This window comes from Mizuhopecten yessoensis, unplaced genomic scaffold (assembly GCF_002113885.1).
Source record: "Mizuhopecten yessoensis strain PY_sf001 unplaced genomic scaffold, ASM211388v2 scaffold4835, whole genome shotgun sequence".
Classification (NCBI taxonomy): domain Eukaryota; kingdom Metazoa; phylum Mollusca; class Bivalvia; order Pectinida; family Pectinidae; genus Mizuhopecten; species Mizuhopecten yessoensis.
Window position 1 is genome coordinate 265,678 of NW_018405745.1, and position 13,011 is coordinate 278,688.

Below are 13,011 nucleotides of genomic sequence, written 5' to 3' on the forward strand. Positions count from 1 at the left end.
TTAGCAGTAACCTTGTAGCTGGACTATCAGCCCTGAGTTTAGCAGTATTCTTGTAGCTGGACTATCAGCCCTGAGATTAGCAGTAACCTTGTAGCTGGACTATCAGCCCTGCGTTTAGCAGTACCTTGTAGCTTGACTATCAGCCCTGATATTAGCAGTAACCTTGTAGCTGGACTATCAGCCCTGAGATTAACAGTAACCTTGTAGCTAAACTTTATTCTGGCATGGTTTACATGAAATCAATAAATAATCTGAGTAGTTAAAGTTGTAAAATGGGGGGTTTAATCGGCACGCCTTTCTTTTGTTGCCTACGTATTTTTCGGAACACTTTTTATTTGAATTTTCATTCTTTTAAACCTTCATACCACTGACAAGTCCTAAATGGATAAAATGACCATTCGGTACGAGTGTTGCTTAGTTTTATTATTTGCACTTGAAAAACACACCAGACCACTTGTGAATTGTTTTTTAAAATACACGTTTTCTTTCATTAAATTCAATTCAAGTTGTTTTTATGGTCTCTTTGTAAGTCGTTACATATTTTGTCTTAGTTTGACCAATTTTCGAGTTACGGTTTAGTTAACCCTTCGGTATACTTTCGTGTCCAGGTTTATTGTTGGTACAGTTTATTTCAACAAATGTAAAGATAACGGGTAGTGTCATAAGATACCTATAGTGACGACACAAAATCAAAAATAAGACACGTGGATACCACATTTTCTGCAAAGAGCTAAAATCGTCTCGTTATAGTTTTGTAATGCTAATAAAAACACACAAATACTATAACAACTATTATTCAATATTGAATTAATTTAATGTCAATAAAAAAAATGTTTTGTAAGGACAACATTCACCATATGTGAGCAATTTCAATGTTGTGATATAAATACTAATCAGGTATTGCAATTTACATATCACACATGTTTCTGTTAGATTTAGAAATTTATAGGGGCACACAAATGTAATCGATAGCAATAGCGACAAACGGCCAGTTATACACTCCGAACAGGTAGATTCGCCAACAGAAGTTGAGAAATACAATGTATAGAGAGACAATAGCCTGTAGAATGGGCAACAGCTCCGAGATGAAAAGTCAATATTGCATATTGCCCTCTTACAGTGAACTCGACACGCGCTACGAGCGAGTATATTGTGCCGGGCCAGGTAAACCCCTGGGTTGATTTCAGAAGCATTGTGATGTTCAAATTCAAACACTGTGCTCAAGCTCAATTCTTTGTTCCAATGACCAATTATTCCTTTTTTTTTTATCTCTTAAGAATTAGATACAATGTTGTGAAATTTGAACACATTAATGTTTTTCAGGTGGTTTTCAAACTTTTTGATTAAGCCATAGTCTCAAAATTTCAGCGTATTACAAAAAATGGTATGAACACAGGATGCATGCTAAAGCACGAAAATAGTTTCATAAATGTTGGCCCTGATAGTCATCAAATTCATGGGTACTCACGCCACACAATCCCATCTAAAACCGGACAATGCCATTTCAATATTAGTTGTTTGAGCCGTTTGTTGTTCCTGTGTTCATATCAACACAAAGTCAAGAGAAGTTGTTCTTTTTATCCTTTAGGACGTGTTAGCGAATCTTATCACCTTAACATTGCCATAATCAAAGCCGACCCACATATCTCCGTTTTTGCACATGCCCATGCAGGTTGGCCCAATGTCGTCATCAAACAAGGTGCGTATCGTCTGTCCGTGCCTGTCCACGAGGATCAGAGATTTAGTCCGACCGTCTGCAATCATGATGTTACCCTGACGGTCGAAGCAGACGTCCCATGGCTGGAACTCGTCTTGGTCTGAGCCGTTTTCATCATGTTCCCCAAGATACTCTCCATTTCCTTGGTAACGAGTGAGAAGATTCAAATCTTTGTCAAATACAACGACATGACGTGGAGAATTGGCTTCTAACACCACCATGTCGCCATTGCTTCTGTTAACGCGAATGCAAACTGGTTTGCAGAACAGCGGTTTTCCATCCGCGCCGAAATTGATCGTTTGCATTATCTTGCCCTTAAAAGTTGCCCTCACGAGATTTTGTTCCCGGTGACGACATACGGTGACGCATCCCTCCTGTTCTGCTTCGCTCAGACTGTTAGCGTAACACTCTGTGTGGAACATAGTTTTACAATCACCACTGGGTAAAATCTCTCTGATTGTTCCGTCCCCGCAACAGACCATTGTCTTGCTTTCGTCCGCTGTGCACGTCACATCCGTAATCCATACACCCTCGTCCACCTTTGAGGTCTGCACCATGTCACCTTTAGCGGAAACTAAGTGGGCTTCGTTGCTTCCGCCACAGATCACCCACGACTTGTGCTCGTCTACTGGCCAGACCGACCGGATGTACTTCTGCGCAGACAGCTCAAATGATGCTAAGACAGATACGGTAAATAATTTAGCTGGCTTTTGAGCTGGTTGGTTGACAACTGGTGTGAAATCCTCTTCTGACATTCCCATTTTATCGAGTCGCCAGTCCTTCTTGCTAAGAGATCCGTACGCATTCTGGAGTTGTTCACAGCTTGAATTTTCCACATTTGACGACAAACTTGGTGTGCTAAGAACAGGAAGCTGTTCTGCTTTCCTGAGGACCTGCGATCTCAGATTTCGTTCCATCAATGCATATTCCTCAAACTTTTCACATCCTATCACTATCTTACATTTCTGTATAGTCTGTTTTAAGTCGTTCATTGATTTTTCTAGTGTTTCCTCTAACTTTGCCATGGCGTCATCATTTTTCGTACCTATACTTTTGCACTCATCTATCAAGTTCTCGGTTACTTTGTCAATTTTACTCTTTAGCTCCCTTCCTCGTACTTTCACTTCATTGACCGTTTCGTCAATGGTCTTTTGATTTTGGTCTTGAAGTTTTTTCAATCGTTTCATTTTACCATTCATTCCTTTGACTTTAGCATCAGCTTTTTGTACGAGTCGAAGGAACGAATCCTTCTTTGTGTCATAGTATCCCTCCATTTCTGCGCATGTATGTTTGATGTGAGTAGTACTGATGCACTTCCGGCATATAGGCTCATCCTTGCATGTGATACATACCATGTCAAACTTTCTATCTGGATGATGAGAACACATCTTGTTCTTGACGTCATCGTTTCCGCCGTTCATTTTTTCAGCAGCCATTGCTTCTGGTTACACCTTAAACATATATAAAAAATGGATGTAATTTAAGATCAAAAGAAGACGCATGTCTGAATTGTCATCTGTATAGACAGAGCGATGACATCGGAAAAGCGATGACATCGGAAAACTTAATACATGTACTGACACAAATCGCAGACATACAGTGTACTTTAGGTGGCGTCGTCAGTGATGTGACTAGGTTCTACACTAGGTCAATAATATTTATGGTTCTATTGTTGACGGACTATTACAATGACGCTTCAAATGTTTCTATGTTAAACCCGCATTCACCTGCAATCAATGCCGCATCCTATTATGATTGTACAGGCTCTACAGTCACACACACAACTTCCAGATCGATATTTAAATCCAATCTACCCAATCGTTTGTTGTTTGAATAATGTTACATTTGACTTCCTGATTTCCGTTTTTTGTTTTTAAACCCTTGGTTACCTTTTAGGTTCTGAATGCGATATGGGAAGCATTATGTTTTTTTTGTACTTCGCTATTCTGCTGCTAAAAAAACCCATTAAAAAGTCAAGACATTGATGAACCTGCCATTAACATATCATAATTTCTATAGATTTCTACCAACCAGGATCGATACAAGTTCATTATTGATATTCTGGTTGTTTGTCGATGTTAAAAGGAGCTACCAATACAGTGTACGGTACTCGCTAACTGCATGTACCATAGCTCTTTGGCATGTTCCTGTATTCTGTATGACGTTTATAATTGAACTTCCGGCCTTTATTGTCGTCGTTGTAAGTTGAACTGTTGCTGTATATCTATATTATAGTAATTGACTAAGCAATGGGAAAGATGCCGCGTGCACCCCCTGGGGTTGAACAGCGACCCAGACACTATATATGTACATTGCACGTCCTTTGTTCTAGTGCCCAAGTGGATCGCACTGTATTTTTCAATTTAACAACTGATTAACCTGATAGGTCCTGATTTGGAAGATCATTCGGAATCAACGCCTAAAAGGCCAGTGTGTGATTAGTACTAGACCACATGATTGGATCTCGACAATAAATCGTCTTTTATTTTAGCCCAGGCGGGACGGTCTGTCATCAGATAGCCCTGGTTCTCACAGTGAGGTAAAACGGCAAAGAATGAATGGCAAATTGCATTATACAATGCACTGCAAGGGTTTTCAAGATGTTTCTACCGCCGTTTATGATACATAAATTGTTATCAAAGTATCATCTGGAAGAAACGCCGCTGTACTTGGATCCTTTTTTTGCTAAAACCAACATAAATATGTTATCTACAAGTGATATAAGGAACGTGCCAGTCTTAGCATTCCAATATAACATGAGAGCGTGAAAAGAAATCAATCAATCGTAGATTAATAAGTCCAAAAATATATATACTTTTTATCCCAGATTAACATGTCTGAAGTAACAGCGTTTTTATCCCAACAACAAACCAGTCAGAAACGAAGAAACTATCTATCCCTGGTAAGTACTAACAAGTGATTAAAGAGAACTCTTTATCCGAGATAAACCGGTCTGAAATGACAAACTGTCCATCCCTGATAACTGTTAACAAGTCTGTAAAGACAGCATTTTGCTCCCAATACACAAGTCTAAAACAATAAATGTTATTCAAGATAAACCACTAGTTGTTTCATCTCTGTTATCTACGAAAATCAAAGTAAATTCCAAATGCCATGGGTAATGTAATGTCTAATTTTCCCTTAAACTAGATAATAAATTTGCTAACTGGTTGTTTTTTACATGTGTAACCATCAGTCCCATATAAACATCGAACTTAGTAATAAGACAGAGTTGGTATCACTCTGCGAGTTTATCGACTAGGACTGACGTTAGCCATACTAATTGTAGAGAAGTAGTTACTAGGTTATACATCAGACAACAGTATCCCAAGTTATATACCCGACAATAAGGTTATTACTGCTAGAGTGTTTACTATACTTACCGTGAACCTCTAGATGTACGGCCAGTCCATTAGTTTTCCATACACATGTGTATCAACATTGCCAAAATCGTTGCACTTAGAAGGTTTCTAATATAAACTATGTTAAAAGTTGCACCTGACACTGTATGGCCTAGCATAAAAAAGCGACACATGATGCGTACATGCTTACCAGTAAATAAACAAATATATAAATAACGTTTCAGAAAATCGTCTACTTACAGTTATCCGGGATATTGGAGTCCGTCTTCTCTGGATTTTTTCACTGATTCATCTTAACAGCAAAGGGGTTCTTGCGCTCTGACAAGTCTGTAATAGGTCGTGAACCTTTAAGTCATAACGACAAACAAAAAATTGTCACGATAAACCCATACAACAAAGCTTATATCTGCTGAGATTGGTTTAGATCTTTAAATGCTGTTAATGTATCAATTCCTTATGTATACGGTATCTCATAAATCTAAATAGACGCTTGAACTAAAGTCTTCTAATGTATCGAGATGTGTATATATATGTAAATAGCCCTACTCAGGTGTATAAATGGGCCGACTACAATCAAGTATTAACTCTAGAATAGGTAGCTGGCCCGGATCAGGGTAATTAAAACCTACATGTACATGAAATACATATCCGACGGTTCTTGTTCAGGGGTCTGTTTTGTACGAACGTTGTTGCAATGATTTCAGTTAAATGTCTACTAAGTATCTTTAATATTTTAAGCAAACCATACTTGTATAAACATGTCCTATATCATATAAAAAAAAAACACCTAATAAAACTTTACTGTGTTGTGCCCATTCAGCTTTATGGCACGATGAGATAAATTTGAGCCATTGATACAGCACAACATGGAATTTCTTAATTATTGAAACTAAAAAGAAAAAGATTCTGTTTATCATGAGATTTTAAATGATTACCCAAGAACAAGACGCACATAGTCCTGTTACTTGGTTAAAAAATAAATAAGTAAATAATGGCTTGTTTGTCAATACGTTGTTTAAACGTGAAACAAATGGTGTTTGTAAGTCAAGCTAACCAGTCTTGCCTGTTTGAACACCCGCCTGACGCCTAATAGAGTTTATCGGTTCCTCCTAATCTAGTGTTAATAACACACCTCTTGATTTATAACAAAGGCTAGTATTAAAGTATTCCATAAAGAACTAGTTTACTTAATTAAATTTAGAATTTTTTTTATTGTATGGAGTATATTAACATATTATCGCTTTATGCACCCTGTGTATTGATATAAAGCAAATCCCGTTAACACCGTTAGCGAACCAAATTGAGAATGGTGGTCAACATTATAACTGGGTACACATGAACTACCTTATTTTTCCATAGTCTTGTAAAGGGTTTCAAGTCACCTGTGACGTACTAAAATATTGCTAAGCATTTTTTTGTGTTGTTTATCATTTGTTGATGTTTTTATGATGTAGACATTCAGGCGCCGTCGCACTTGAGATTCTGGAAAACAGGATGAGACATCTACACTGGTCCAGTTTTCAGACAATGATCCAGCCAGACAAGTTCCTGTGATACTAGCAACAAAAGACCGAGAGAAAATTGTTTTTGAAGATATTAAATAGCGGTGGCTTATGTATACTAAACATTACCGTTATTTTGCGTAAATGCATTACACATTGATCCTATGTATTGACGAGTAACAATTATTTTACAACTTGCCATACTTGATGTAACTGTTCTAAGCGATCATTATATGCATGTTCTGTCTTGCGGAATGGATTAAATCCACAATGTTGATGTATACAGTAACACAAGCAATGTACATCAAAGGCTGGGCTACAATGCCCAACGAGACGAGAATGTCCGGGGCTCTTAGGTGACCGATTCATGAACATGTTATACAGTCTGTGATATTGTGCGATAATACAACCTTTGTATGGTTACTATGCTGTACATATGTATTACTTAGTAATCAAAGGTAAGTAAAAGTTAAAAAAAGTTCACGGAAAATGTTACTGAGTACATTAACACCTGTCGGAACCTTAATATTTATATAAAAGAACGATTTAGTTAAAATATGATAATATTTGAAAAAAGATATTCTGGATACCAAATATGAATTTATGATTAAAGCGTTCGCCAAGTCGATGCGTGGTTTCTGTTGTATCCTAAACTCACACCAGTATAGTCTGAGGTCGACAGGTCCGAACTTTATGTACAGTGTAGTTACAAAACATGAATGGTGTGGTAAGCATGTTCACAGTTTACATATATATATATGTAATCTTATTTTGAGTGACAGATGTTAATCATTGCAATTTTCAGTTGTTTCATTTCAACAAATTTTATTGCAAAGTTGATACAAGTCAATTGGATGGAATAACAGGCAAAGCCTATATAAATGCTCTCCAGCGGTGGCTAAATTAACGGATTCTATTATTTTTATTTGATTTAATTAATACACCAATTTTGAAATGAAAATTATAAAAAAAAATATTAAAGGGATGTAACTCCTTCTTAATTAACATAACTGAAATACAAACATTCACACTTCTCACATCACACACAAAACACTTCCACAGGTATTATTTATTTTTATAACATTTTATAATTGTATATGAGCTATATAGCTATCAAATCACACAGCTATTGGCAGACATTGACCACAAGTCCAGTTGTTTTAGAACGAATTCAACACTTGACCAGGTAAGAGTAATGAGACAATCCCGTTACGTGATACAAGTATATGGCCCTCAGCTTAATTGCTGCCTTCGGCTGTCTTTAGCCGAGGGGACTATTGGTTTTATATATTAGCTATATTTTCAATTATAGTATATCAATTCTATCTTCTTGTAATATGATGTATATGTACATGTAACTGTTCTGTTTCACTGTGTCTTGATAAAGGAGCGGATCGCTCCGAAAATTTGACAACCTAAACTTGTCCACACTGTTGGAATTACTTCTTTGCCCCATATATATATATATATATATACTCCTCCCATCCAGTTGTCACCCCTCGCACACCACGAGAAGCATACCCTACTCCAAAGCTCTGCACATCAGGCGTATTATTTCGGATGACATCATCTTTGTACGCAGATGTTCAGAGTTAAAGTCCCATCTTCTTGGCAGAGGATACAAATCTACTTTGATAGATCGGGAAATAGACAAAGTGACGGTACTGGACAGGGCCAGTCTGCTTGTTTACAAAGTCAGACCCCATACACAAAGGGTACCTTGTGTAGTCATGTTCCACCCAGACATACCGCCACTTCCATCTATCTTGAAAAAGCACTGGCGCATCATCGAATCTTCAGCGAAACTGATCTTTCGGCAGATCTTTCCAGAGTCTCCTATACTGGCATATCGTAGACCTAAACACATTAGAGATCTTGTGGTAAGCAGCAAGCTACCTACACCTAACCCTGCTGCGGCGAAAGGCTCTTTCAATACCTGTAACAAGAAGGTGTGCAAACTGTGTCCATACACGCGCTCCACAGATACATTTCAATGTACAATCAACGGCAAAGTGTATCACAGTCAATGTGGTGTACCTTATAACCTGCAATAAATGCAATTTACAGTACGTGGGCGAGACCTGCACCCAGCTCAATGTCAGGATCAACAACCACCGCTGCTCCATCAAGCAGAACAAACCAGACTTCCCTGTGGCAAGGCATTTTAATATGCCTAGCCATAGTTGGAAAGACATGCAGGTTGTTGCCATAGATCATTGCCCTACATGGGATGAAACGAGACGACGAACGAGAGAACGGTTTTGGATCACCAATCTACAAACCCGCTACCCTCGAGGTATGAACGAACGATAGGCGATTGCCATCCGCTCGTTTTCCTTCCAGAGGGCATTTTACCTAATGATGCATTACTGCACAGTTGGTCTGCTGTCTCGCCTGCCTGCTGCTTCATTGTCAGTGCGTGTGACCAACAGCCGTTGTCAGATTAATTTTGCAGATTTATACAGTATCTTAGCCATTTCATCTACTTATTCCTCCTGCACTCACTTATTTGATAATTACTTGCATAATTCCTGCAAACCAAAAGAGGCACATGCATTATTCCTGCAAACCATAAGAGGCGACTAAGTGTGGACCCCCTGCTACGACTGTTAGATCCATCGCAGTATTGAGAGACGACTAATGAGACATTCCGTAGCAAATTGGAGATTTTTCACATTTGCCGGGCCAGATCTCCACATGCACATGTTCAACGTTTTTGATATCTCTCGTTGACTCACTTTATATGATAGTGCATCTTGCGCAAGAATAGGTCCTCTACATCAGCGTTCCTTGTCCGCGATGCTCTCAGCTTAATTGCTGCCTTCGGCTGTCTTTAGCCGAGGGGACTATTGGTTTTATATAATAGCTATACTTTCAATTATAGTAAATCAATTCTATTTTCTTGTAATATGATGTATATGTACATGTAACTGTTCTGTTTCACTGTGTCTTGAAAAAGGATCGGATTGCTCCGAAAATTTGACAACCTAAACTTGTCCACACTGTTGGAATTACTTCTTTGCCCCATATAATATTTTAAGTAATTCGTATCCTACGGACATAACTCCATTAGGATCCAGTGTTATATGGGATTTTACCGTCTATATTACTTCTTTGACCTATACTAGAATATAGGTATACGGTAGTTCATACAGGAGCTGATCTCACGAGGATGTTTCAAATAATACATATGGCAGCATCAAAAATGATGAAATTAATTTTAATATAAGAATCAATATCTGGTCAAGACGTATGAGAATCATACAACTTCTTCGATGTATACAGTTAAGTTGAGGAATCTGAAGTTTTTGACTGAATATGGAGGAAAGTGTGGCTATTTGCACGATATCACGATCACACACCAAAAAAAATTAGAAACCGAACTGTGGAGAAAAAGTGAGAAGGATGTTTTTCAATTGAAATTGCATACTTTCATAAAATATAAATGATTAAACTTCGAGAGAATCAACTGGAAACAGTATTGACAGTAACAAATAATCGAATGCAGCAACCTTTCTGAAGGCAATCAAAGAGACCTGTTTGTTTTGATCAGCCAAACACCATTACGATCAGAACTATCATTGCACTTTCTAGTATTCACAAATGAGGACAGACATCCCGTTTAAAATTAGGGATTGAAATACACAATTTCGTTCAATGCGTGTTAGCACATTTGAAGGGCAATGGCATGGTGAACATGATCCCAGGTCTCCATAACCCCAACTTACCCAGCAACTCTACCAACAGACCAGGATAGAAAGTCCGATGATTGTTTCAATATTGGCCACAAAGCCTACAGAGGAACTTCACAAATCTCAGTTTAATCTAGGAACCGCCTCAAGACCACAACAGGAATCCCGTATGGCTGTCACATGTACAACAGTCAACAGAACCTCGGAGGATCATGACTATCCCCAGTTTATACAGCAATCCCCTCAAGAGCCCGGGGTGGGGGAACCAAGTGATTGCGACATCAGCAACCGCATCATCGCAGAAATCCTCAATCCCAAGATGAGGCCTCTGCCACGTGGAATGATACATAGTGTACATTGGGACTCCAACGCATAGCCATTCCTTGATCAACAATACGTTTCCGAAGTCATTTTAACAATCTAGAAATCCTCCAGACTCTGGTCTTGATTACCATATCTGCTCGCCGACACCTGCTGCATTTGTAAGATTCGAGTCCGGTGTATACCGCCGCGCCACACTCGCAATGATTATGACAGTCTCACAGGAAGAAATATGCATCTACTCATTTACATCACAATCTCACACACCGATTATGCGAGTTCAGATCGACAGGGTTCACCCTTGAAGTCGTCATCCTTTATATATTGCAAGGTATTATATATTAGCTCCCAACTAAGCACACTCAACAGTACGGGCGACGGTTAGGAAACACATCCAGCACCCAAGATGTTAAGCATTGAAAAGACGGGGAGGTAAACCTTCCTCGACGTCCAAAACATCCAAGGGAACTTTTTATGCATGGAGAATTTACTGAAAACCTCGGGAACTACTTTCATGTTACGCAATGTCGATGCGTGAATGACGCGGACCCTATCGTTATCAACGTTGGGATGGTAACCCACGAGTGACAACCACAAGCATAAAACAATCTGCTTGTCTAAAGACATGGTCATGGAACAGACGGCTTCTACCGACACATTGGATAACTCCCAAGAAAGTATCGCTAAATACAAGGTCAACAGTTCCCCATACAAAACCCACAAAATTCACACGATCATGTTCTTCAGCAGTTTATGTAAGAAACATCCCCTATCCGACCAGCCTATTCAGAAAGTACACAGTTATCTTCAACATTTGGCAACACTTCCGACCACATCCCAGGCACTGGTGTACACTGTGGACGAAAACAGTAAAGAAACATGTTCCCCCGGCCAAGCATTTCATGTCGGAAACAGCAATGGACCGAATGGGTGGCAGACTTTCTCAGCATACTAGAAGGCTGCACACCATATACAGCAATGTAACCATAGCCACAATTCCATCAACGTAACAAAAGACCCATCAAAAATGCTTATAAACTTCTGCAATACATGTCGGTAGATGTCGCTCCAAAAGCAATCATTATGAGTAGAAATGGAACATCACAGAAAGTTCCACTTAACATTTCTCTTAGATCACAATCACCGAAGACAAAATAAGGAAACTGCCTCCAAGGCAAACTGTCATTAATATTGAAGAATTGAAGAGGATTATCTGACAATTCGTTAGATGAAAAGCAACAAGTCGCCAGATGTTCAGTAGTTTTTTACGGCGGAAAACAATCTTTACATCTAAAGCTAGGTAAGAGAGTTGCAGTCTGTATTACTGTGTTAATCAATGACATTGTCACACTACGTCGAGTACAAAACTCATTCAAGAAGGCAAACGCACACCCCTAGCCGAAATAGACAGGGGAAAAGGCAGGGATGCCGCCATCAGTAAAAGTGTAAAGTCAACAGCCAAACATGGAACTTACAGCAAATGAACTGCAAAAATCGGCTACAAAGCGGGTTCACAGCCAAACATCTCGAATTAATGCAGCACTGTTGTGGAGGAATATGTTATCAAGGTAAATGACTGGACGATTTTCTTTTACTTCGGATGCAGAGGTCTTTGATGTAGCATGGCACCTAGGAATGTTGAAGCTACTCCAAGATAGGATTACCAGAGACCTATGGCTTTTCAACAAGGATCGTCAAACTGACGTAAAAAATCAAATGGAATTGCGAGATTGGTCAACCCTTCCCAATACAGTAAACAATTAAATGGGGGCCAACCCTTCCCAATACAGTAAACAATTAAATGGGGGTCAATCTAACCCTGATATGCCTAAAGAGCATGGGATATAGGGGCCTAGGCAGAACTTTCATTGGACTGTCAAAGACCCATTCCACCTCAGGACACTCATTAACATCGGGAAGAGTGATGTCGCCATTTACTCTGCAGCTAAGACAAGACATACAGTGGAAGTCTTTTAGTATAAGAGAGAATACCATCGGGGACTCTGCAGTTACCAACGGCCTTGGTTTGGTTTCGTCTTATTTTGTATAACATCCTATTAACATGCCTCCATGTGTGCTGGAGGCACAAGTACTAGCCTCGTCTGTCAATACACCTATAATATAGGTGTATTAACAGACGAGGCTAGTACCTGTGCTGGAGGCAGGGTATGTTGGTGTAAATGCTTCCTTGTGATAGTGCAGATCTGATGCTGACTTTACATTGATATCTCACTGAAATTACTATGCCGAAGGCATCCTGGCATTCAATACCATCAACAATGGACACAATATATGAGCACTGATCTAAAACAGACACAGAATATGCACTCTTGGTAATATAAGCATCTTTTGAATATATAAGCAAAATATTGAACATAGACATACAACTACATATCAGACTAGTGTTGGGAAACACC

At 39.0% G+C, this 13,011-nt stretch overlaps 1 protein-coding gene across 2 annotated transcripts; it reads right to left on the minus strand.

Moving 5' to 3' along the window:
• Positions 1-795: 795 nt before the first annotated feature.
• LOC110449865 lies at positions 796-5,549 on the minus strand. 2 transcript variants are annotated; one of them, XM_021497001.1, is made up of 2 exons: positions 5,320-5,549; positions 796-3,168 (listed from the first exon to the last, which is right to left on the minus strand). In XM_021497001.1, exon 2 carries the CDS (start codon positions 3,151-3,153, stop codon positions 1,585-1,587), a length of 1,569 nt encoding a protein of 522 aa, XP_021352676.1. In that variant the 5' UTR covers positions 3,154-3,168; positions 5,320-5,549; the 3' UTR covers positions 796-1,584. The 2 variants fall into 2 exon arrangements, with proteins under 2 accessions (XP_021352676.1, XP_021352677.1); XM_021497002.1 differs by lacking the exon at positions 5,320-5,549 and adding an exon at positions 5,101-5,209.
• Positions 5,550-13,011: the final 7,462 nt, after the last annotated feature.

Coding starts and splice junctions, on each gene's coding strand:
- LOC110449865 (XM_021497001.1), bottom strand. CDS start 3,153: ATGGCTGCTGAAAAAATGAACGGCGGAAACGATGACGTCAAGAACAAG.